General features: G+C 35.0%; 1 protein-coding gene across 1 annotated transcript in view; it reads left to right on the plus strand.

Moving 5' to 3' along the window:
• The window catches only part of GPR158 (G protein-coupled receptor 158), a 328,034-nt gene that overhangs the window by 274,282 nt on the left and 27,870 nt on the right, over positions 1–25,882 (plus strand). The window contains exon 6 of the mRNA XM_039877581.1: positions 11,878–11,987. Within this exon, the coding sequence (XP_039733515.1) occupies positions 11,878–11,987 (110 nt within the window). The remainder of the gene's footprint in view (positions 1–11,877; positions 11,988–25,882) is intronic.

Raw genomic sequence — 25,882 nt, forward strand, 5'->3', positions numbered from 1 at the left:
GATATAAGTTAAAAAATAAAAATTTCCCTCTCTCTCTCTGTGTCCTCAATCCCCTTCACCAACACCAGAGGTAAATAGTCTTAAAAGTCTATTGAGTGTGCAGCCAGAAATTCCTTTTTTATGTGTATACAAATAGAATCATATTTTAATACAGTTCTTCAACTCTCTTTTCATTAAACAATTTCCCCTGAAGATGTTTTTACAGCAACAAAATCAGATTCACTTAATTACTTTAAATTTCATGGTTTTCCATTTTGTATGGATGTAACATGAAGTACAATTTTAAGCCAGCCCCTCTGGGCCAAGAATGTTGTCATTGCTTTTGCTGTCAAAAACCATGCTCTAGTGAATATTCTTGGACATACATCTTTGCATATTTTGTATGTATGTATATGTAGGACATTTTTCTGAAAATAGAATTCTTACTGAATTTTATTAGTTCTCAGACAGCTTCTCACTCTTTCCTAGTCTTGGTCTGAGCTGTGCCTTTACCATCTCCATGTGTGACTTCCTTCTGGTCTGTAAACTAGTATCAGCAGCTCTTAACCCCTGTTAGGTTAAAATCACCAGTAGAACATTAAAAAAGGCAGAATTTTCAGGCTGAACCCTGTAACTACTGAACCAGAGTTTCTACAAGGGAAACCTGGTTTTTGTGTTTTAAGTCCGCCATGTGAGATTCTGACATTTAGTCAGAACTGAAGACCACTGAACCAGTTTGTGGCTTCCAGTTTTTCCATGATTATGACTGTGTCTCTTCTCTAATGCAGTACTTCAATCTATGGGTTGTCACTCTTTTCTTTTACAATTTCTTTCATGAATTATTGCAGTTTTGTTTTTTAGCACTCACTTTCCCATTTGTTAACCACATTCTTTAGGTATATTTTTTATTTCTTTTTGCTTGAAAATTATTTTTATCATATAAACAACATTCTTCAGTTTACGCCCTCCTTGTTAACTGCACTGAACAAGTTGGCTGAAGTGTTAGGGCACCAGGGAACCCCTGGGCTCCATCAAAGTCCACTGATATGCCTTACTGCTCTGTTCTTCCTGGCTAATGGCAGGCAGTAAGGCATAGTGATAACAGGCTTGGGCTGTAGACTCGGGCTGGGTTGAAATCCCAGCTCTGCTACTTACTAGGTGTGTGGCCTTGTACAAATTCCTTAACTTTCTTGTGCCTCAATTCCCCTCATATGTAAAGTAGGGATAATAATAATGCCTATCTCAAAGGATTGTTGCAAGGAACAAATAAATTGTTTCATGTAGGCACTTTAAAAATAATTAGAATATAACAGGTGCTCATTAGATGCTATTATCCGACTCTCTCCAAAAAGATTATGAGACAGACTTCGGAGGGGCTTCTCTCTCCTCGGGTGCAGATTTCCACTTTCTTTAACTTCTTCATCTGGTTATACATTGCTATCTGCTTTCCATCTTCCAGAATTTTATTGCTACCAATCATCTGTTGTCATTCGACTCATACTCTCTTTGGCCTTGAGTATGTAACAGTCATTTAATTAGAGTTTCCAGAAGTAGCAGACATAAACACGTTCAATGTGCCAGGTTTAACTTGAAGTTTTCATTCTTTCTTTCACAATTTAAACATAGACATAAGTACTTGAAAAGATTCAAATTATTTCTCCCAACCCATTATGACCATTTCATATTTTTCTCATTCATTTGTTAAAAGTATTATAGCCAAAAAAGTCTTTTCTCAATAGTTTCTAGTTATGAGCTCTGAGCACCAATCCCAGAATTGTGACTTGGTGGTGAATTGAACCCTATTAGAGAGGGAACCTTGGTAGAATGCTTCTCTTTCCATCTTTAAAAAATTTTTCCTTTAAAATTATTTTTGTACTATCCTTTCTCTAAATCCATGCCCTGGACATTTAATGGCTTTTTATTCTTTACTCTCCTCTGATTACCTAAAAGCAGGGCTTTCTTTGGGGTAGATAGCTTCAAAGGTGGCCTCAATGACACCTACCTCCTGATATTCACAGCCTATCTAATCCCTTCCTCTTGACTAACCTGTTTCTAATCAATAAAATATATCAACATCGAATGTCACTTCCATGATGAGATTGCAAAAGATGACTTCCTTCTTGCTAGTGGACTCGCTCTTGCTGGCTTTGATGAAGCAAGTTACTATGTTGTAGAGGCCCACATGACAAGGAACTGAGAGCGGCCTCTAACCAACAGCCAGCAAGGACTGAGGGCCTCAGTTCCGCTGGTCCTCAAGGAACCGAATCCTCCCAACAACCACATGAGCTTTCCCAGTGGAGCCTACAGATAAGACCCCATCCCCAATCAATACTTTGATTGTAGTATCGTGAAAGACCCTAAGACTGGCAATGCCTAGATTGCTGACCCACAGATATCATGACATAATAGATATCTGTTGTTTTAAGCCACCAGGTTTGTGGTTATTGTTATATAGCAATAGATAACTAATAAATATGGCTTCCCCTGTTTTTACCCATCATGCTAATAGCTCTGCAACTACTTTAAGGACATTCAGTGTGCTTTGTTTTTTTCCCTTTCCCTATATACTCCATTCTTGACTTCACAGAAGGTTCTTTTCTGTTGCTATTTGAAGATACATGTACAAGAGGACTAAACAAATTGATGATATAAATGTAACAAATATAAAACATAATTCTCAAATGTTAACAATAAAATGCATTTCTCTATCTATGGTTTATTAAATGCTTTCATAAATACTATAAGATTGTGCATTACCTTCATTAAACTGTTGAGGAAACTGAGGTCCACAGAACTTAAGGAATTTGTCTGAAGTAACATGTCTAATTAGTGGTAGAGCCCAGACTGGCCTTTAGGGCAGCTAACTCTAAATCCCTTGTTTTACCCATCGCACTAGGCTGCAGGGCCCCTCTGTCTGACTGATAGAGAACTCATATATTTGCACTATTTTACAAATGAAACTTTTACATTTCTTTTTAATTTTTTTGTCTTATTAAATCTCTTCTCCTGTCATATATATTTTTTCTAAAGCTAATGATTTCATTTCATGTGTGTGATTATGTGCATGTTTGTGTGTTTATTTAGCTCTAAACCAGGTATTTCATTCTGCTGGCAATCACAGCAAAAATTTCTGAGATACATGTTACAAATGTTTTGTATTTTGAATTAAGTCTCTCAGTTTCTGATGGTCTTTTATTCTACTCTGTTTGCCACCTCTTGTACTATTTTTGTCTATTATCTTTTAAAAAAACTGAATCAGATCATATTCAGAGCTCACTTGTTTCTGAACCTGTCCATTTCTCAAAAGATATACTTTTTACCTATCTGACAATTTATTAGAACATAGATAAACTACAACTTTCTTATAGTCACATTTTAGGAGAGGACTCAGAAGGTTAGCGTTATGCTCCCATTATCTGCATGGATTATACTGAGACAGCCCCTACTGTTTTACCATTTATTGAGCTCCTGTGACAAATATTAGTTTCTTATTTAAATTAACCTTTTTCTAATTATAGAAAATAATACTAAAACCAGAGAATCACTGTCAACACTGTTTAGTTTTGTGATATATATATAAATATAGACATCTACACACATATATTTATATTTATTCATAATCAACACTTGCTTAATACATAAGGTGCTTATTTTAGAAAGTATAAACTTTTTCATAACAATAAAACAAAACCCCCCCAAAATGTCAACATGAATCTTTTGGTCATAATCTTACCACTCTGCTCACTAGTGTGTGTTTTTCTATCAGAGAAAGATGCAGTTTACTCACAAGAACATTGGGAGAGAAAATAGGAAGCAGAATCATAGTTTCAGATATTTTTATTCCTTTGTTTTTGTTTGCTTTTTTTTGATAGTTATAGAAAACATCATTTTGGAGTGAACTTCTTAATAGGAATAAACAATGCAATACATTTTTCCCATTGGTTTTTATGCATAGCCCCTTCCTACCCTGTTTTCTGGAATAAGTTAAGGGTGTTAAATTAAAAGTAATAAGCAAGGAATAGGTATACTTTCATTTATGTGTGTGTACATATGCATATATATTCATGTATACAAATATATTTTAAGCATAACCAATATCCCACTGTAAACAGTATATATATTTTATGTGCTGCTTGTTTTTTCACTTTAACATAAATCCTGAGAACTTTTCCATATTCATTAATACCTTCAAGAACATGATTGTTAAGGATGGTATAATTTATCATAAGTCATGCACCATATTTATCCTTGACCAAAACATTATTTTTTTTGAACACGTAAACTGAGGCTGTAAAAGTTTAAGACAAAAATAGTCATTTGTTTCTATGGTTATTATGTGTTAGGATAGGTGTTTCCACAAGTGCCTTTTCTTGTGGAGAGATGAGGAAGCTGAGACTGGGGAGGCTCCCTACACTCCCGAGCAGCATGCTCTCTCTCAGTGCTCTTCCCTGCACCTGGCTGTGCTCTTCCTTACGCAGCTGAGCATCATGACTCTGAGTGTGGCATCCTGGGAGGTCTAATCTGCGAGTGGATGAGTGGATAGAGGAGAGAGGAGCTGGTGGGGGAAGGGGAGTAATGGATGAGAAGGCTCTGGGACTGGTTGATGAAGAAATAGAAGAAATAGGTCCTGCACAGTCAGGACACAGCCAAAGATTTTTTTTCTTTCCTTTTCTTTTCTTTTTTTTAGTCTTTGTTGTTGTTGTTGTTGTTGTTGTTGTTGTTTTTAATGGTGACTTACAAAAGATTTTTAAATTTGTTTAGTAAAAGCCTTTGGTCTCAGGGTTAGACCCTGACAAGGAGCATGAATGAAAATCTTTCCTTGTTGGCCTTTCAGGTCTTATTCTGGTTCAGAGGATGAGGTGTATGCTGTTGTATTTAAAAAGCTAGTTTGGTACCATCTACCAAGCAGTGAGTAGATCACCACTAAGACTTTGGGATCTTGTCATCTTTGCCTTTAGTTTTTAGAGCTGTAACCCTATTGATTTCTTTTTGTATTTTCTTTTTATATTTTATATGTGTGAGAATTTTAGAGGGGCTGTGTCAAGCATATCTCATCTGCTGTCACAGTAGCCCAAAAATGTTATTTCTATGTATGATAAATTTTTAAGTTATGTATACGTTTTATATTTTTAGTCTATTAATTTATCCCTTTTTTGTTTCTTAGGAGTAATAGAAGCCAAGTGCAAAGTAGTAAGTTCTAGACCATGATCGTATAAAGATGTAATCTCAATCATTGCCCCTTTCATGTGTGGTCATTGCATAAATGTAAAGTTACATTAAGTATTTTTTATTTTTCTGTAGTTTGAATTCAACTTTAGATCATTAGTTAAATATTTATAGAACATGCATTTTCATCCTAAATATTTCCTGTGTATGAAATCATATATCTCGTCAAATATAGAAATAATAATTTTAGATCATACCCAAAGACTTTGAATCTACTTATCTTTCAAGCAAATCCTGTATAAAAGTGCTTTAACATACATAGTTCTGCCCAAATGATTCACTTCCAGCCTCGTACTTCAAAAGATAGCAAACCTAGGTAAGTTAAGTACTAGGTTTTAATATGAGAAACTTCCAGATGTTGCCTTTGTGGACCATCCTTCCTTGAGATAAAATGTCAGCTGCATTCTTTACTTGCTCAGTCAGGAGCACAGTAAGCTTGAGAAGGGCAAGCAGCCCTGGGAAATATTCGCCTCGTGAGACTCTTCCTTGTACGAAGCAGAAGGGCATCATAGATGTGGCAGAGAGGGCCCTAAAGCCCCAGAAGTCCTTCAAATCCTTATGAAAGGACAACTTCAGTGACGAAAGTCTTGTCACTGACATCTGTGTTCCCATCACCCAGTAATCCTTTTCTATAAATAAAACTGTTCACACACCTACTAGCAGAAACCCCAAAGCATGTAGCACCTCATTCGCCTATAAAAGTGCTTTATTCATTTCACAGCCATTTTTACTGAACTGCAGCAAATAACACTTGGCGAGTCAATTAAGAAAGCAGAACTGCTGCTTCCAACACTGGTAGAAAATTGTTATGCACATCCTCGAAATACCAGGCCTGAAACAAGAGCCTCACACCGTTTATTGTCAGAGTGTTGGGAACAGCACTGGGTTGTGCCGGCTTCTGATTGTTTTACCTCCTAAGCGATCCTCTTCTGAAATCACTGGGCTTGTACTGCGAGTAGACGTAGTAGAGGTCAATTTTCTATCTCTGGTGTTGAGTCTGTATTTACAAATGAAAGTTATTGTATTTAAAAATGTTCTTCTATTTTGTGCATATTTGAAAAGCCCGGTATTCTTTACTCTTATGGTCCTGTTTTCTTCCCCATTAGCTGTGTTCAGTATCCAAAGAGTCCAAGCAATCAAGATGACTTCGAAATTAGCTAAAAAATTTACATTTGGTGAAATAGATGGATAATCTGTGCATATTTGTTTGCAATGAAGGGAAGGCTTAGAAAACTATTTCCAAAACAGCAATGTTCTTTAACAACACAATGCCTAGAGTATTCCACCACAGAGATCAGCTGACTGAATATTGTAAGCATCTGAAAAAACTTCCAGAATTGAAGAACCAAGTCCTTAAAGCATACATAGGGTTACACCTACCCTAGACCTTCTGGCTGGAGCCTTACTCTCAGTGAGAAAGAGGAAGCAAACCTTTAGGCAAATTATAGTGATGTCCCAAAAGGAATGTTAAAGATAAAAGAAAATTGGTGGTTTTGATATGACACACTTTCTCTTGCTGACTCTCAATGAGTCTCTTTCTCTCTCACTCTGCCCTCCTAGACCTATCTACAACTTATATCCTGTGCTCATTCATCCAGCAGTTACGCATGCTCTTTAGTCTGTAGGTTACTTAACGACAGAAGTGGTACACTGGCATCCTGCTTCTCACGTGTTAAATGAAATACCTTTATATCTAGCATTAGCCTTTAGTATCGGAAAGAAAATGGAGAAACTCTTCTCTTGAAATATATACTTTGAAAATGTACCATAGGCAGTTCTTCCAGTAAAGGAATGTTTTATGGGTTCTGGTTTACAAACTTACTATTTTGATAACCATGGGCAAATTACTTAACCCCATTAAAGTTCAGTCCTTTACATTTAAAATAGGGATAATAAGTATATCTTGGGCCCTAAATATAAGTAACATATCTAGCATAGTTATCAGATGCTTATAAAAGTCAGCCGATCTTAGTGGTGGAATATTCTAGGTGTTGTGTTTTTTAAAAAGCCTAGCTGTTTGGAAATGGTCTTTCAAGCCTTCCTGTCATTGCAACCAAACCTTCACAGATTATCCACCCGTTTCATCACAAAAAATTTTTTAGCTAATGATAGCATGGGTAGCTTCTATTGGTACATAAAAATGAGAACTATTAGTATTAATATCATCATTTATAAATTGTTCAGCTCAGCGGCTTAGTTTTTCTCTACTTCTTCTCTTACCAATGTCTATTATAAAATGTGTTATTAACTTAGGACTTGGGAAGGGGTGTTTATTTTACAACAGTTTGTTAAACTTACATTTATGTAAATTATATTTAATTAAAAAATTAAGTATTGGGATTTGGAAGACGTTGACACTTCCTACTCCTATTTTTTCTCATTACAGAGTGTATTAACTACTACAAAGCTAGATCTGGATTGGATGTCATATAGACAACTTGTACTCGGTGCAACCACAGATGAACTTACTGTCTCCTATCCTTCCTCACTTCCTCTTTTCTTCCCACCCTCCCTGCCTTTTTTTCTCATTCCTTTCACATGCTTTTATTGGTTACCTACTGTTTCCAGGTACAGTACTAGGGAATAGGCATACAGTTGTAAATAAGATAGTCAAAATCTTTGTCCTCATGCAGTTTACAAACCAGCTTGTAAAACGCATTCAACCATTGAATTACAGAAATAATTGTACCAAAATAGAGTTGATGAGTGTGATGAAGGAAAGCTCAGAATTTAATACAAGTAAATAACATGCAAGTCGTGGATGTGAACCCTGAGCCTAGTGAGACATCAAAGATGAGGAGATGGGGAGTCGCTAAGCAGAGATAACATAATTTTCCCCGGACTTAAGCATCTTCTTCTTTTATTTGTTTCTTTTGAAACACAATCATCCTCCCAGTTTCCCAGGCTTAAAACCTTCACATTATCTTTGACATTTTATTTATTCTCTTTTGCCTCAACAAATAATCATTTGCCCAATTTTCTTGATTCAACATCTTCTTTCCTCTCTTGCCATGAATGACTGGATTACCATTTTCACTACATTAGTTACATCCTTCTTTAACTTTTTCCTGCAGCTTTATTTCAGGGTCCCCTCACTTGAACTTATCGCACCATCAGTATCTTCCCCTCCATAGCCAACCAACCCTCTTGCATGACACTGCCAGATTAATAACCCCTGAAACACAGTTCTGATCTCGACTCAAAGAACTTTAAAGGCATGTCTGCTCATGGAATATGACCTGAATTCCTCATCCTGTTGTTCAAAGCTTACAATGATCTGACCCCACCTCTATTTTAAAGCTTGATTTTTAGTACTCCCCTTTATGTCCTCCCAGATGTAACCATACACTTCACACTCCAAAGCTTTCCCAAGCTGTGCCTTTGTCTGAGGCTCCCTCCCCTTCCCCCTTTCTTACATACTTAAACCTGCTCCTCCTCCATAGCCTAGCCCAGATATCCACCTTCTCAGGATAACTTCCCTTGTTTCCACTGAGAGTAAGTTTCCTTTTCTCTCTCAATTTGTTGAGAATCACAGTGTGATAGCATTTGCCACCTCTCCTACATAACAGAACTATTTAGAGAGGAAAGAAAATGTAACCCTTATGAGCATGGACTCTGGAACCAAACTGCCTAGATTCAAACCCTCGCTCTAACACTGCCCAGCTGTGTGACCCTGAACATATCACTTAAATATTCTGTGCCTCATTCCTCTTCTTTAAAATAAAAGTCCCTACTTCATAAGATATTGTGAGGATTAGATGAATAAATAGTGCAAAAACATTTAATTTAATGTCTAGCAATAGTGCTATGTAAATATCTGGTATGATCATATTATTTGTATTGTAAATAATATCATAAATATTTATATTCACTTTTCTAAATTATAACTTGAAGACAAAATTTATATCTGATTTATTTTTATGGCTTCTAAATCCCTTACTACCTCATCCAGATAAAACAAATAGTGACTGTGTGAATTAAAATCACAATATTAGTGAACACTAATTGGACTTTTCAAATAGTTTATTTTGAAGGTAACATTTTCTTTATTAAACTAGATTATTGAGCAAATATTTAATATATAAATTTTCTGTGTGTAAAGCACACAGAATATACGGAGAAGCATGCCTTCTCTGATTGTGATTCAGGGAGATACTCATATAGATAACTATAATATATAAGATAGAAAAAGTATACAGTCAAAAAGTGAGTATGAAAACTCAAAAGGAGTGCTGGAATAATCAGAATTTATTGCAATGATGACATGTAATTACACTGCAATGAGAATGGTAACTTAGAATAAAGCATACATAAATCAGCTTTTCTAATAATATTAGCCAATACTTATTGAATACTCATTGTACCAGGCACTGTGTTGATTGCATTTAAATTTCAAAACAGTCCCATCTGGAAGTATTATTGTTGTGTTCATTTTACAAATAGGAAAACTGAGGCATAGCTAGGTGATATTAAGTAATTTGGCAAAGTCACACAACTAATAAAGTATAGAGCCAGGACTGGAATCCAGGGAGACTGGATTCAGAACCTGAGTTCACCACCACACTGCAAAATTAGGAGTTTTACTTTACTATTTACTGAACTGTTTATAATAATAATAATATATTTTATTAAGTTCACTGGAATTTTTTATTAATTTTTAAACTTACACCTTGTCCCTGTGTGCTGAAAAATAATGACTATTATTCATTCATTTCTGACTTACTCAATCTTTTATTCACAGTAACAAGTCCTCAAATTCCTCCTCTGTAAAATAAAAGTTTGAAGCTATATCAGTAGTTTCTAAACAGTTCAAGAGCAGTTCTTTCTTCAAAATAAAAACAAGTATGCTGACTTCTGTGTTACAGTTGTTCACCGTCCCCACTTGGTGTGCAATAGGAAACTCTGCAATAAGTCACAGAATTTTGCAGCCCCAAGGCATCTACTGTGCTAGAATAATCTCTAATGTCATTTCCAGTTCTAGACTTTAGGTCTCTTTCTAGTTTCTAATCTGTCATTTTGCTTTCTGCCATGAGAAAAAACACATATGCTCCCCTCATCCCATAATCTTCAAGTTTCCTCCATTTGTTTTTTTCCCCTAAGTTTTCCTGTCTTCCTTCAGCTCAGATACCTTAGTAAACTACACAGTTCACTTTGCAGAACTCATAATTACTATTGGAGTCTTGCACAAAGAACTGCATCCAAAATATATTAATATATATTAGAATACAAATTTATAGAATTTCAACTTGTTTTGTGAAAATAGTCAATAAAAGAAAGTTTTTTGATATCAATTTTGGGATGAATCCAAACAATTTTCTGGTACATTAAGTTCTAAAATCGAATCTTAATCTATATCTTCAGCATAGACCTAATGAATTAGAAAATTAAAGACATACTATATATACACAAAATAAGATTATTTCCTGTCCACTCCTATTTTTACCTTCTTTTCATTTCTCCTTGAGACTTTGTCCAGTCTTTTTCTCTACTCTTTGAGAATTTGATCCTAATGATATTGTCAATACCTAGTTTCATATCTTTATATTGTAAAAATATTTGAGAGATGCCAGCATAGAGTTTTAGGTAATGTCATTCTTGATACTGCTGGAGAATGGGGCTCCATTTGTAAAACATCAGCAAGGAATTATCAGCCCCGATGTCCCCCTACTGTGCTTCATTTTTCCCCAGACTCACATCTTTGGGATGAAAAGCCAAAATAACACTCTGAATTTTAGGAGTAGGTGTATTTTTCTGTTATGATGACCTTGCTTTCAGCAGAATCACTTCAGGCCAGCTGCTCCAAGCAGAAGAGTATAGGTCTGCATTTTTAACAGCATTAATCCTGTGGCACTGTATCAGACTCCTCACCCAGGGCCAAACCAACTCCTGTTGCATGAGGGCTTTCTCCACACCACACAATATCATTTGAAAGGTAGTACGTACGGAGCCTCGCACATACCTTTTGACCATTCCTCCGGAATTGACCACATGTTCCTTTGTGTTCCACTGAACCTGCACAAATGTTTATCACAGCCTCTATGCTTCTTTAATGCAGTTTCTTGTTTACATGTCTCTCATCCCTTTCTTACAAAGGTATCCACAGCATCTAGTATAGTGCCAGGCTCATGGTAAATGTTTAATTACCGTTTGTGGAATGAAAACTCTGGAGTGAGAAACAAGGAGTTAGTGAAGTAATTGAGCCAAGTACTAAGTGAAGTAATAAATGTGGAGTGGTAGATTGACTTGGGGGTTTGTACAGTACCAGATAGTCCTCTCAGGGCTATTTTAGACAAGGAGTAGATGTTGCTAGAAGTGTAGAGGCAGGAATATGGAAAGGTTCCAGATGAAAGGCAATGGAAGCTAGCCTGGCTGGCCCATCTTGGGGAGTAAAGACAGTGAAGTTTATACATACCAAAGACTTAGAGATAATTGATAGAAATTCCTGAAAGTTAGAATTAAAGAATTTAGATTTGATTTGAAAGCAATAGGGACTCTATAGTTCTCTGATTTGGATAATGAGTGATCAAAATAATATTTAAAAATTTTAATCAAATGGATGTGTGCTTATGTCAAATTTAGGTATATTAAACATCAGATTATGAACTATTGATTTTAGTCTGTGGGTCATCAGTTGATCCTGAAGGTCTCTTTCTTTGTCTTCTCATCCCACAGGTTGTTATTTTGTACTTTGAGCCAAGCACATTTCGCTGTATTCTTCTAAGATGGGTCCGTCTTCTCGGTTTTGCTACTGTGTATGGAACTGTCACTCTCAAGCTTCACAGGTATATTATATTTTATTAGTTTTCATTCTCATAAGAGGATCAAAGCGTTTGGCTTAGCATGTAATTGCAAGCTGGGTCAGCCACTTAAATGGTTTAATTTCAAGAATTTAGATAGCAAGATGATATACATTTTTCATTTTCAATGTAATAACTTTAGGATTCTTTAGGAAAATCTTTAAAACAACTGAATTTGAACAACATACTTTAATAAAGTGTGCCATTGGTTATGGAAAGGTTGATTCTGGATAAAAAATAAGTTTAGAATGAATGTAAAACAATATTTACTAGATAAGAACAGGAATAAATACAGAGACAATAAAGCTAAAATAATGGTCCAGATCCAGAGCTACCGAAGAATCTTATATAGTAGAATTTTATAACGTACACATGTGACCAAAACTACTGTCCTCCATTCCCAAGCCCCATGCCCAGGGTAATCCTACTGATAGTCTATGGGTGAAATTTTTTAAAATAGTGTTTTTGGCTTTTCTCAACTTCACCAGTGTGCTCCAATGATTATCAACCTTGCAAATTGGAGAATACTGTAAATTCCCTTATACTTAGTTTCAAAACCACCTAGTTTTTAAAATGTATATGTCCCGTATCAAGAAGAAAGAGGCAATAAACTAAGTTACTTCTTCACAGAGGCCAGGAATGACTAGAAATCATTCCAGGTCTTTCCCTTGCCTCTTGTTTCAAAGTTTTCTCAATGTAGTGATACCAAAGAACTTAGAGAAAGTATAAGTTTTTTTTCTGCAGGATAAAACTATAGCTCTATAAAGGAAACTCTACGCTGATCAGCTTTAAAGCTGTTTTGATAACCATAGTAAACTATTCATATTTTTATGCTAATCTTACAATAAGTGTTTCTCGATAAACGTATTTTAATAGGGCTTATCCAATAGTTTAACTTAGTTGCCATAATATGCATTATATTTGTCTTCAAAGGTCTCATCTTTCAGCCTTTCTTAAAATGTGATAATCATGCTTTCTATTTTATAAGAATCTCCATTTAACTTACTTTGGGAGGGGGGTACTTATTTACTGAAAATGCTCCATATTATCTTTTGGGAACAAATGTAACTATGCTTAACTCTCAAAATTTGTTTGTTTTTTTTTTATGTCATATAGCACAAAGAATATTGGACTGGATTTCTGGAGATCCAGTTTAAATCTCAGTTTAGCCACTAATTCTAAGGAATTGACCTCTTTTTCCTAGAAAAGGAAGGGATTAGACCAATCTCTCATGTTCTTTCTGATGCTCGCTTTATTCTTTCCATATCACAGCACACTTTGCTTTTCTCTTTTATTCAAGTGCCTTCCAGTTTCCCTTCCTTATGTGATAGCTATTTTTCAGCTGGTGCTCACCAAAGAAAATGAGAAATTACTGACAGCTCATAATGGACAATAATAAGCCTTCTAGAAATCTTGAAAGATTGGGTGGCCTCTTAAGATTTGAAAATGACCTCTCTCCCTGTGAGTCTAGCACTTAGCATTTATTGGGTTTGTGTATTTTAATTATCTTCATTTTTACCTCATTTACCATCTCCTTGAAGTGAGGGTCTTGCCATTGGATCCCCAGCTCTTAGCACAATGACTGACACATAGAAGGTATTTAATACATGTTAGTTGATGGGTGAATGAATAAAAATGCCAGATATAGACTTAGAAGCTGATTTCATCTATTCTCTCCATTCATAATACATTCATTTTTCTCCTGACTCACTGTGGAATACACAACACTATGGTTTGCAAGAGGCAGTTTGGTGGGACACGAACACAATATTAAATAGCACTGAATCATGTAATGAGAAAACTACTTCCATTCAGGCTCTCTTTCCATCCTTCTGATTATTTCCAGGAGAAAAATTAGTGTGGAACTCATGGGTCTTTAACACCTGCTGAACAGTTGCTAATCTTCCTTTGCAGCCAGGAGCAGATCTAGCTTCAGGCTCAGAGCTTCACTGCAGTGGTATCTAGATAAAATTTGTTAACTTTTTTTCGCTGTATTTATTTCATAGTTAATTTCTATTTATGTTATCAGTTTTTCATTAAAAGTAGAAATGTAAAGCTTTCTTTAAAATATTTTAAAGTAATAAATAAAAATTGATTTAAAGAATATACTTGCTGATATGCAGATACAGGCAGAAATCTTAAGGGTGGTATGCCAAGGATTGGAATTTGGGAAATTAGATTACTTCATCATTCTTTTTTTTAAAGACTGGAATTAAAACTATTCTCTCTCTATGTATCTCTAGAAGTCATTTCCCTGAAGAAATACTCCCACTGAAGGCTTAAATTGAGTCAAAACTTTCTAATTTAATGAGCTGAATTATTCTTATCCTGTGTTTACCATCTGGCTTTATATTATATATAATTATATATGACAGTTATATATAGTATATTTAATTTTTCCATATTCCTTAAATTTAACTGATTCCAATACTATTTAAGTCTATAACTGAACAATCAGCATTTCAGAGGAATGTGAGCAACCCAGTGGAAGTGACTGGCTAAACCAGCTTTGTGTTCCATTCTTAGTGCCACACTTTGCCCATATTATACACGGTTGACCCTTAAACAATGTGGGGGTTGGCATGCTGACCTCTCTGCCCAGTCAAAGATCTGTGTTTAACTTTCGACTCCCCAAAATCTTAACTACTAATAGCCTACTGCAGACCAGAAGCCTTACCAAAAACATAAATAGTTGATTAACATGTATTTTGTATGTTATATATATTTTATACTGTATTCTTACAATAAAAGTAAGCCGGAAAAAAGGAAATGTCATTAAGAAAATCAAAAAGAAAATACATTTACAGTATTTATTGAAAAAAATCCCAGCATAAACCCGTGTTGTCCAAGAGTAAACTGGATTCAGATACTCGTTAAGTAAATGAGTGGGAGGATGGTTATAGCGAATGGAACTGCAAGGAGTCTCTGGTTAGTATCTCTTAGAGTCAGACAACATGTGGCCCTGGAGAAGAAACTTCTAAGCTTTTATAGTAACATGATAGAAATGTATAACTTCTAACAAATCCAAATTTGTATTTCAGTTTTGCCATTAACTATTTATACAACCAAGAAGAAGTTACTTTAATATCTGAGAATCAGCTTTTCACCTCACCAGTAAAGTTGTTCTAAAGATTCAACGCAACTGTAATATATGTACATATATCAAGTAGGGGGTTTGGTAACAAACCACACGTACTAACTATGGATAAATTAAGTAAAAAGAAAATTCACTGAAAGGGCATGGAGAAAGTCGCCAATTCAAAGGGAAAGCTAAAGAATCAGGTTTTAGAGCACATGACCCGGGTAGACTGTGGGATCAAAGTTTCTGGGCTAAACGACGATATCCCTTGAATGCCATAGGCTCATTTTCATAGGAACTTCATTTTTTTATTTTAAGATTAAAATAAAAAGTAAATCCTACCTCTCTAGGCAGAATATTTATTCTAAGGGAATTATCAGTACTGATATATAAAATGACTATTATGGTTCCTTGAGAAGATAGGCAAGGACGACTTGAGTTTCTGTTTTATTTCAGCCATATCCCTCAAGCCTTCGTGAAATTATTGAACATTTCTTTCTTCATCTCCTGGTTTCTCACCAATTAATTGTAGTGTTTACAGAATTCCAGTAGCTCTGAAAACTAGAAGCAAATGTGAAAAATGAGCAAAACCTCACTCTGTTACAGAAATAATACTATTAGCCTGGGATGGGAACTTGAAGGTCTTACTCACTTTTACCAAATCTCCCACTTTTTCCTTTAGTCGGCTCTTGCCACATTTGAGTCATACAGCTAAAAACTACCATACCAATCCAAAGAAAATTAAAGAAGAGTCCTTTGTTTATTAGCAGTGGGATACAGGTGTGTAATGGGTTGGAGGAAGGGATGAGAGCGGTCCTTCCCTTCAGGGAGGAATATTTTAGCACTGACACTTACAGTCACATGGTGGTGATAAAAGACCAGCTTTTAATTGTCTTTGTTTTTACCTTAAATTCTTTACAGACCAATGGGCCCCTTTGTTAGCGTTACCCAGAGTAGACCAGTCCCACCCTCCCACCACTCCCACCGCCCCCACCGCACTGGCAGGACATTTATGCAAAGCAGTTTATGTGAAACTGAAACTGTTTATTCCTCTTTGGAGAAAGAACTAAAGAAGAATAGTACAATATAGATTATAAGAAAAACAGAGCTGAAGTAGGCAAAAATGAAGGAAGTTCATTTGTGAAAAGGAATTTCATTCAGTAACTGTAGATATATTTGACATAGTACATGAATGAGGTAGGACATCTAGCACCGGCATGGAAGTATGGGTTCACAGAATACTTTCTAAGCTATGTTGCTTGGTTGGTTGTTTGGCTGGTTGATTGATTGGTTTTAAGAAACTCAGGAAGGCAATCTCTCTATGCTCAGAAAAGCCAAGTGTATTTTCAGAAGGCAAAATGAGGAAATATTTTAAATGAAAGAGGGTGAAGAGAGATTAAGAAACTTAATGCTGGAAGAACATTTTTCTATTCCCTGTAATATGGTTTCTGAAAACAAATTGCCTTTTCCTTTTTCTAACGCTAATCAAGAAAAAACAAAGGACTTTTTGTACTGTATTTAAAATGAATATTTAAGCAAGTTGTAAAAAAAGCCTTCTTCTGGCTCTGGACTAGGGATTTTCATTTCATGCATTATTCAGTGCTCCTTGCTCTGGATACAGTATAAGACATAGCAGTTTTCTCTACCATACTCATTAGCACCAAATGTTTACACTTTGTGGGAAGTATAACACACACACGTATATATAAACCTATGAGTACATATACATATATTTGTATATGTATATATATATATATGTATGTGTGTGTGTGTATGTTTCCTGGTAAATTTTGAAAAGTAGAAGATATTTATATTTATTTATTTTATGTATTCTTGTAAGGATACATAAAATACAGTAAGATATTCTAAATTTTTAAAGAGCAAAATAAAGACTATCTCCTTTACTTTAACTTGTGGTAACTACCAGATGGCAGATAATTTGAGATGGAGCCTTAGGCAAATGCCTGAAGTGCAGATATTAGACTTCATCTATTCAGTGCAGACCCATCTGCCTTAAAAGACCATTGAGCAAGGAGTTGGTTAGCCCTCATTTTCAAAAGCCAAAAAGATAATAATTTTTGTTCTTAGGTGGCTGAGCGAATGCCTATGGCCATACACGATATTCTCCTCAAAGTCTTTTTGCATTCACCGCGACACCCAGATAAATGGTGTTTAAGGTCCCAAATCATGACCCAAAGAGTTTTAACATGAAATAATTTCAAAATAGTTTTAGCCAGTTACCCATCTCAGCCAAAATAATATATCACTAAAGCGGCCTTTGAACATGTAGCTGCAGATATTGCATTTTGACTGGGAAATGGGAAGACTTTGCCATATGGATCCTGGTAGTGATATGGGCCTCAGGCCCTCCTTTCTGCTGAGTTCACCATGATTTTTTATCTTTACTGACCGCCTACTCTGGATGTAGAATACTTTCAAGTGGAGAATTCCTCATAATGACATTTTATAAATTAAATTTATTGGAGTGACATTGGTTAATAAAATTAGGTTTCGAGTGTACAGCTCATAATTTTCATACGTATACTGCATCGTGTACTCACCACCCAAAGGCAAATCTCCTTCCGTCACCATACTTTTGACCCCCTTTACCCTTATCTACCTTCCTTCTCCCCCCTTTCCCTGTGATAACCGCTAAACTGTTGTGATTATGAGTTTTTATTTGTCTTGTTCATTTGTTACTTTCAGTTTTATATACCACTTATGAGTGAAATCATGTTTCTCAACTTTTTCTCTCTAACTTATTTTGCATAGCATAATTACCTCAAGTGGCATTTCTTAAGAACCACGTTGTCCCAGAGAAAATGGACTTAAGCTTCTGAGAAGATCTCTTTCCCGCTAGAGACCTGTACTATTTAGACAGTGTTAAAGAAAATAATCATTCCAACACTTCTCAAAGAACTATTAAAGAGCCATAAGGCAGACTCTGTTCAGGGGGACAGCTCCAGCGGGATATTCAGCAGGGGAGAGAGAGTGGGCTCAGCTCGGAATACAACAGGGACAAGTGGAGATGCATCGTCAAGGCGCAGAGTGGGGCTCTGGACAGAAAATTATTAAGAAATATCAGGGGTATAAAAAATTTTCTGGCTAAACTAACTTGACAGGGTTCTTGTGGAAGGCAGGCTGGGGTGATCTTGGATATCAAGACTGAGAGATTCTTGCTAAACTGACTTAGCAAGATTCTTACTAAAATTGGACAATGCAAAGACGGAAATACATAGTCTGGGCCTAGTCAAAGCGAGGGCTCGGGGAAGCCTGACTTAAGTTTAATCGAGGAGAGAATCTTTGTCACTAGGAAGCTAAGTAAGTAAGTTCCAAAGCCAAAGAAAGTTACTTAGCTTCACAGGTAAATTAGAAAATACCTGAGCCTTACCTCGTACACCCATGCTTTGCATATACTATAACTAGATGCCCTACAGAAAAATGACATGCTTAAGATGAAGTCTTACAGAATAAAGGTTTCAGTTTGATGTTTCAGATCTATCTCTAATAATAGCATTTTAAGAAATTTGAAAAAAATGAATTAGTAAATAACTTTTTCTTTTTCTGTTTCTTAACTCATTAAATGCTAACCTGAGCTTTGAGAGATTAAAACAACTTCTCTAGAGATATTTGTATCATTTAATTTTTTTTAATGCAACAGAAAAGATCAAAAGTCGTGCTCTTAACAGTGTAAATTTACTTCATGAATTCATGAATTCATGGAATATACCATGAAGGCTCATGCTAATGCACAGAATTATTTGTGGGCTATTCTGATTCTAATTCATTTCCACAAACTGAAAATGTATAGTTCTGTATCTCAGTTTTGCAGGCCCTACATTTTTGTCATTCTCACTCGTTTGCTTGGAAGGTCCTAGAAGAAAGGAGGCCCTTGGAAACTTGAGAAATAAGGAAAAGATGCCCTCTCACTTCTTCTTTTTCACTCATCTTCCCTTTTTTTTAATTGTTCATGAAGCTACTTGAGTCAGTTTTCTGAGACTTTCCATGCAGCTTTCCATTGTGAATGGCTCCCCCAGAAAACACATAAATGAAATCTCGTAAGCCCCAAAGAATTACTCTTTTATTATAAAATCTCTGAGTAGCTAGAGGAGACGACAGTTCCCTCTGCTCATTCCTCCCACCCTGTGACTCCTAATGACTTCTCATCACACTGCCCTGTAGCTTCCTAAAGGACTCCCACTGAGTGGCCCTAAATGCCATTAATTATGTTGGTCTATTTGAGTCATTTTCAGAAGCTAATTAAAGGTTTCAGCCTTGAATAGCTCCATTTATAAATTAATATGTTCAGTTTAGTCTACCCATATGAAGTAAAAGATATGGGAAAAATAAGCATATTGATAAAAAATATCTTTTATTAACTAGAGGTCCATATTTGTATAGAACCTTTAACTATTAGACATAAAATAGGACTGTATCTCACTCAGAAAACTAAAGAGACTTAAAGCTTTACTTATTCTGTCTGACTTTAAATGTTCTACTTAATTTGTTTTATGACACATAACTTTGAAATATACTTTTTAAATAACATCTACATTTAAAGATTTTCAATATTAAGCTTTTCATTTTGCATTTGTTATATGTGCTCTAATTTCTAATTACAGCATCAGTATTTTATGTCGAGATTTCTTGAGACAGGCTTGTATTAGAAATACAGTTCGGGAGGCTATATGCCAAATTTGAAACATGGGCTTTTTTTTTTTATCAGTTTCTGGTAATGCATGGTGTGTGCACTTTGAGTGTGTGTGTGTGTGTGTGTGTGTGTGTAAGCTGTTAATCGACTTTAAAATTACGAATAAAAAGCCATCTGGTAATTCAAGATTAATGCTCTTCAGACCATAGCTGATAAATTCTTTATCCTAATGTTCTTTGTATGCACTCAAGTGGAAATCTTTTTTTCCTTATGCGAAATGCATGTAAGAGAATAATAGGAAATTATAATAATTTATTCACGCAGCAAAAAGAAGGGCAGCCAGGTGGCTTTAAAGACCAAGGAGAGACAGTCTGCTTCTGTAAGCTGTTAGGTACCATCACCTGCCTGCTGTTGTCTGGGCCCAAAGGCAAGTGCTCAGCTTGTGTCATTGTATGAAACACCTATGTCCTTCTGATGCTTCCAGCTCACCTGGCCTCTGGTTACTCTGCTTCCCATCACTCAGCATTCACCTGTGTCCAGTCCATACCTGAGTTATGTTTACATTTTCATTCAGTTCCAAATAATTTCTAATTTGATTTATTCATTGACCCGTGAGTTATTTAGGAGTGTTATTTAGTTTCTAAATGTTGAGGGATTTTTCACAAATCTTTCTTTGATTTCTAATTCAATTCCATTTGGTCAGGTGCATAGTTTATATGACGAGTCTTCTTAAATTTATTGAGACTTGTTTTATGGTCTACAATTTGATCTGTCTTGGTAAATGTTTCATGGGAACTTGGAAGAATGTGTCTTCTGTTGTTTTGGGGTTGTTCGATAATGTTTAAGTCTTTTATATCCTTACTAATTTTCTCTCTCCTCATTATATTAATATTTAGAGAGTGGTTTGAAATTTCTTATTTGCCTACTCCTCACTGTCCTTTCAGTTTTTGCTTCATGTATTTTGAAGTTCTGTTTTTAGATGCATAAGCATTTAGAGTTATATCCTTTTCGTGGGTTGATTCCTTTATCATTATGAAGTGACCTTTATTATTCCTGGTGATATTCGTTGCTTCAAAATCTACTATGTCTGATATTCATATAGCCACTTCAGATTTCTTTTGATTAATGTTAGCATGGCATACCTTTTTTCTCCATCATTTTACTTTTAACCTATTTTTCTCTTGTATTTAAAGTGTATTTTTTGTTAAAAAAAAAAAAAAACCTAGCTGTGCCTTGCTTTTTAAATCTAATCTGATAATCCCTACCTTTTAATTTGAGCAGTTAGACTACTTTTAAAATGACTATTGATAATCTTATGGTGTTAGGCAGTATTGTCTATATTCCTTATTTGGCCTCTGGTTACCCTAATGCCCAGCATGCAGAATTTACATGTCTCCAGTCCAAAAGACTGGAATTGAGCTAACAGAGAATTTAATACTAGAAGCACACATATTCTGGAAATTCCTGGATAGACACAAACTACCAAAACTGACTCAAGAAGAAATAAAAAATCTGAACAGACCTGAAACAAGTAAAGATATTGAATTAGTAATCACACACACACACACACACACACACACACACACACACACACACACACACACACACAGCCCAACCCAATGCTAGATGGTTTCACTGATGAACTATGTAAGAATTTAAAAAAGAATTAACATCAGTTCTTCACAAACCATCTTGAAAAATAAACGAGGCAACACTTCCCTGTTCATTATGAGACCAGCATTACCCTAATTCAAAAACCAGACAAATACATCACAAGAAAACAAACTATAAACCAACATCTCTTATGAATATAGACACAAAAACCTCAACAAAATACTAGCAAACAGAACCCAGCAACCTATAAAAAAGATTATACATCATGACCAGGTGGGATTTAGCCCAGGAATGTAAGTGGTTCAACATACAGAAATCAATCTATGTAATAGAATGTATTAATATAATAAAGGACAAAAGCCATGTGATCATCTCAACAAAAGAATTTGACAAAAATCAACATGCTCTTCATAATAAAATCAGTCAACAGACTAGGAATGGAAGGGAACTTTCTCATCCATATAGAAACCATGAAAAACCCACAGATGACATCATGCTTACTGATGAAAGACTGAAGTCCTTCCCCTTTTGTTCATGAGCAAGACAAAAATGATGGCTTTTTTTCTATTTTTATTCAACATTGTCTCAGAAGCTCTCACCTGAGCAATGAAGCCCAGAAATAAATAAAATATATCCAAATGGAAGAACGAAGTAAAACTGGTTGCAGATGACATGATCTTTTGTAGACAAAATTCTAAGGAATCCATCAAAAAACTATTAGAACTAATAAACAAGTTTAGTAATGTTGAAGTATACAAGATCAATATACAAAAAATATCAGCTGTATTTCTACACATTAGCAACAAACTGAAACTGAAAGGGAAAATTTTATTTACAATAGCATAAAAATAAAATATATAGGAATAAGTTAAAAAAGAACTGCTAGACAGGTACTCTGAAGACTACAAAATATTGTCGAATTAAAGAAGACCTAAATAAATGGAAAGACATTCTTGTTCATGATTTGGAAAACTTAATGTCTTAAGATTGCAATATTCCTCAAATTGATTCAATCTAATCTCTATTAAAATCCCAGCTGCCTTTCTTTCTTTTTTTTTTTTTTTTGTAGAAATTGGCAAGCTAGTTCTAAAATTCACATGGAAATGCAAAGGGCCCAGAATGGCCAAAACTATCTTTTAAAAAAAAAGAAAAAAAGAACAAAGTTGGAGGAGTCATACTTTCTGATTTTAAAGCTCTTCAAGCTACAACCATCAAGACACTGTGATACTGGAATACGAAGAGACATATAGATCAATGCTTGATACCCTCAGGCAAAAGAATGATTGACTTCTACCTTATACCATATACAAAAATTAATTCCAAATGAATCAAAGACCTAAATGTAAAACTATAAAACTTAGAAGGAAACAGGTATAAATACTTATAGTCTTGGAGAGATAGCAAAAGCATAAGCAACAACAACAACAAAATAGATAAAATGGACTTCATCAATATGAAAAATTTTTGTGCATCAAAGAGTACTATCAAGAAAGTGACAAATGAAGGTAAAAAACCATATGATCATCTCAATAGATGCAGAGAAAGCATTTGACAAAATTCAACATCCATATATAATAAAAGCTCTCAACGAAGTGGTTATAAAGGGAATGTACCTCAATATAAAAGAGGCCATATATGATGACAAGCCCACAGCTAACATCATGCTCAACAGTGAAAAACTGAAAGCTTTTCCTCTAAGATTAGGAACATGACAAGGGTGCCTACTTTTACCACATTTATTCAACATAGCATTAGAAGTCCTAGCCAAAGCAAGGGAGTAGGGGCGGAGAGGGAGGGAGGGGGAGAGTGAGAGAGAGAAAAAGAAAGAAAGAAGGAAGGAAAGAAGGAAGAAAGAAGGGAGGGAGGAGGGGAAGGAGGGAGAGAGGGAAAGAGAAAGGAAGGAAGGAAGGAAGGAAAGGGAAGGAAGGAAGGAAGGGAGCCGAAGGAAGGGGAGGGAGGGAGGGAGGAGGAGGAGGGAGGGAGGGAGGGAGGAAGAAAGATAAAGAAAGGTCATCTAAATTAGAATGGAGGAAGTAAAACTGACACTATTTCAGATGACATAGTATTATATATTTAAAAATTCTAAATACTCCACCAAACATTTATTAGAACTAATAAATGAATTCAGTAAAGTTTCAGGGCACAAAATCAATATATAAAAATCTGTTGAGTTTCTATACATTAACAACAAACTATCAGAAAGAGAAATTAAGAAGAAAGAAATTTATGCATTCATTTATAAATGCATAAAAGAAATACTTAGGAATAAATTTAAGAAGGTAAAAGGACTGCATGCTGAAAAGTATAAGACATTGATGAAATAAATTTAAGAAGACATAAATGGAAAGATAGATATTCTTTGCTCATGGATTGGAAGAATTAATATTGTAAAGTGTCCATATGACCTAAAGCAATCTACAGATTCAATGTAATCCCTATCCAAATTCCAATAGCAGTTTTCACAAGAATAAAAGAAACCACCCTAAAATCTGTATGGAACCATAAAAGACCTCAACTAGCCAAAGCAATCTTAAGAAAGAACAAAGCTGGAGACATCACACTCCCTGATTTCAAACTATATTGCAAAGGCCAGGTAATCAAAACTATATGATATTGGCATAAAAACAAACATATAATTCCATGGAATGAATTAATGAGTCCAGACATAAACATATGTAGATATGGTCAATTAATTTACAACAAAGGTGCCAAGAATATACAATGGAGAAAGGACAGATTCTTCAATAAATGTATTGGGAAAACTGGACAGCCATGTGAAAAAGAATAAAACTGGAGTGCTATCTTATACTGTACCCAAAATTAACTCACAATGAATTAAATACTTCAATGTAAGACCTGAAACTATAAAACTCCTAGAAGAAAACATAAGTGGTAACTTCCTTACCATCAATCTTGGCAATAATTTTTTTAAATATGATTCCAAAAGCAAAGGCAACTAAATCAAAAGTAAACAAGTAGAACTATGTCAAAATGAAAAGCTTCTTCATAACAAAACAAACTATCATCAAAATTAAAAGGCAGCCTACTGAACAGGAGAAAATATTTGCAAGTAATATATCTGACAAGGGTTAATATTTGAAATACATAGAGAACTCATACAACTCAATAGCAAAAAAAAAAAAAAAAAATCTGATTTAAAAATGGGCAGATTTGAATAAACATTTTTCCAAAGTAGACATACAGATGGCCAGTGGGTACATGGAAAATTGCTCAATATCACGAATCATCAGGGAAATTCAAATCAAAACCACAATGAGATATCACCTCTCACCTATTAGAATGTCTGTTACCAAAAAGACAAGAAATAACAAGTGTTGGCAAGGATGTGAAGAAAAGGGAACCCTTGTGAACTATTGTACGGAATGTATATTGGTGTGGCCACTATGGAAAACAGTTTGGAGATTCCTCAAAAAATAAAAAATATAACTGCTATATGATCCAGCAATTCTGCTTCTAGGTATTTATCTGAACAAAATGAAAACACTAACTTGAAAAGATATATTCACCCCCATGTTCATTGCAGCATTACTTATAATAGTAAATATGGAAACAACGTAAGTGTCCATCAGTGGATGAATGGATAAAGAAAACATGATGTGTATGTGTGTACACAATGGACAATGGAATATTATTCAGCCATAAAAAGAAGGAAATATTGTTATTTGCAACAACACAGAAGAACTTTGAGGGCACCGTGCTAGATAAAATAAGTCAGACAGAGAAAGACAAATACCGTATGATCTCACTTATATGTGGAATCTTAAAAAAGAAAAAAAAACTAAGCTCATAGATACAGAGAACAGATTAGTAGTTGCCAAAGTTGGGGTTGGGCAGAATGAGTAACAGGAGTCAAAAGGTACAGACTTCCAGTTATAAATTAAATAAATCTTGGGGCTATAATGTACAGCCTGGTGACTATAGTTAGTAATACTGTATTCCATATTTGAAAGTTACTAAGAGAGTAGATCTTAAAAATCTTTATCACAAGAAAAAATTGTATAACTATGTATGGTGACAATATTAACTAGACTTATTGTGGTGATCATTTCACAATATATACAAATATCAAATCACTATGTTGTGTACCTGATATTAATATAATTTTGTTTGTCAATTGTACCTCAATTTTTAAAAAGAAGCAAAAAGGCAAGCCACAAACAGAGAAAATATTTACTGTGTATATCTGACAAATGACATTCATAATATATAAAGTTCTACAAATTATAAAAAGACAATACAAAAAAAATCATGAGTTGAACAGACACTTCATAAAAGAATATATATAAATGGCCAATAGCACAGTGAAAGAAACTAGATACAAAAAGCTACATGTTCTGTGATTCCATTTATATGAAATATCTAAAACAGACAAATTTATGGAGACAGAAAGTAGATTAGTGGTTACTAGGGTCTGGGGGGACAGAAAGAATGAGAGACTGCTAATGGGTGTGATGAAAATGTTAGATAGTGGTGATTATTGTACAATTTTGTGAATATACTAAAACCACTGAATTG

This window comes from Pteropus medius, unplaced genomic scaffold (assembly GCF_902729225.1).
Source record: "Pteropus medius unplaced genomic scaffold, Ma_sr-lr_union100, whole genome shotgun sequence".
Classification (NCBI taxonomy): Eukaryota; Metazoa; Chordata; class Mammalia; order Chiroptera; family Pteropodidae; genus Pteropus; species Pteropus medius.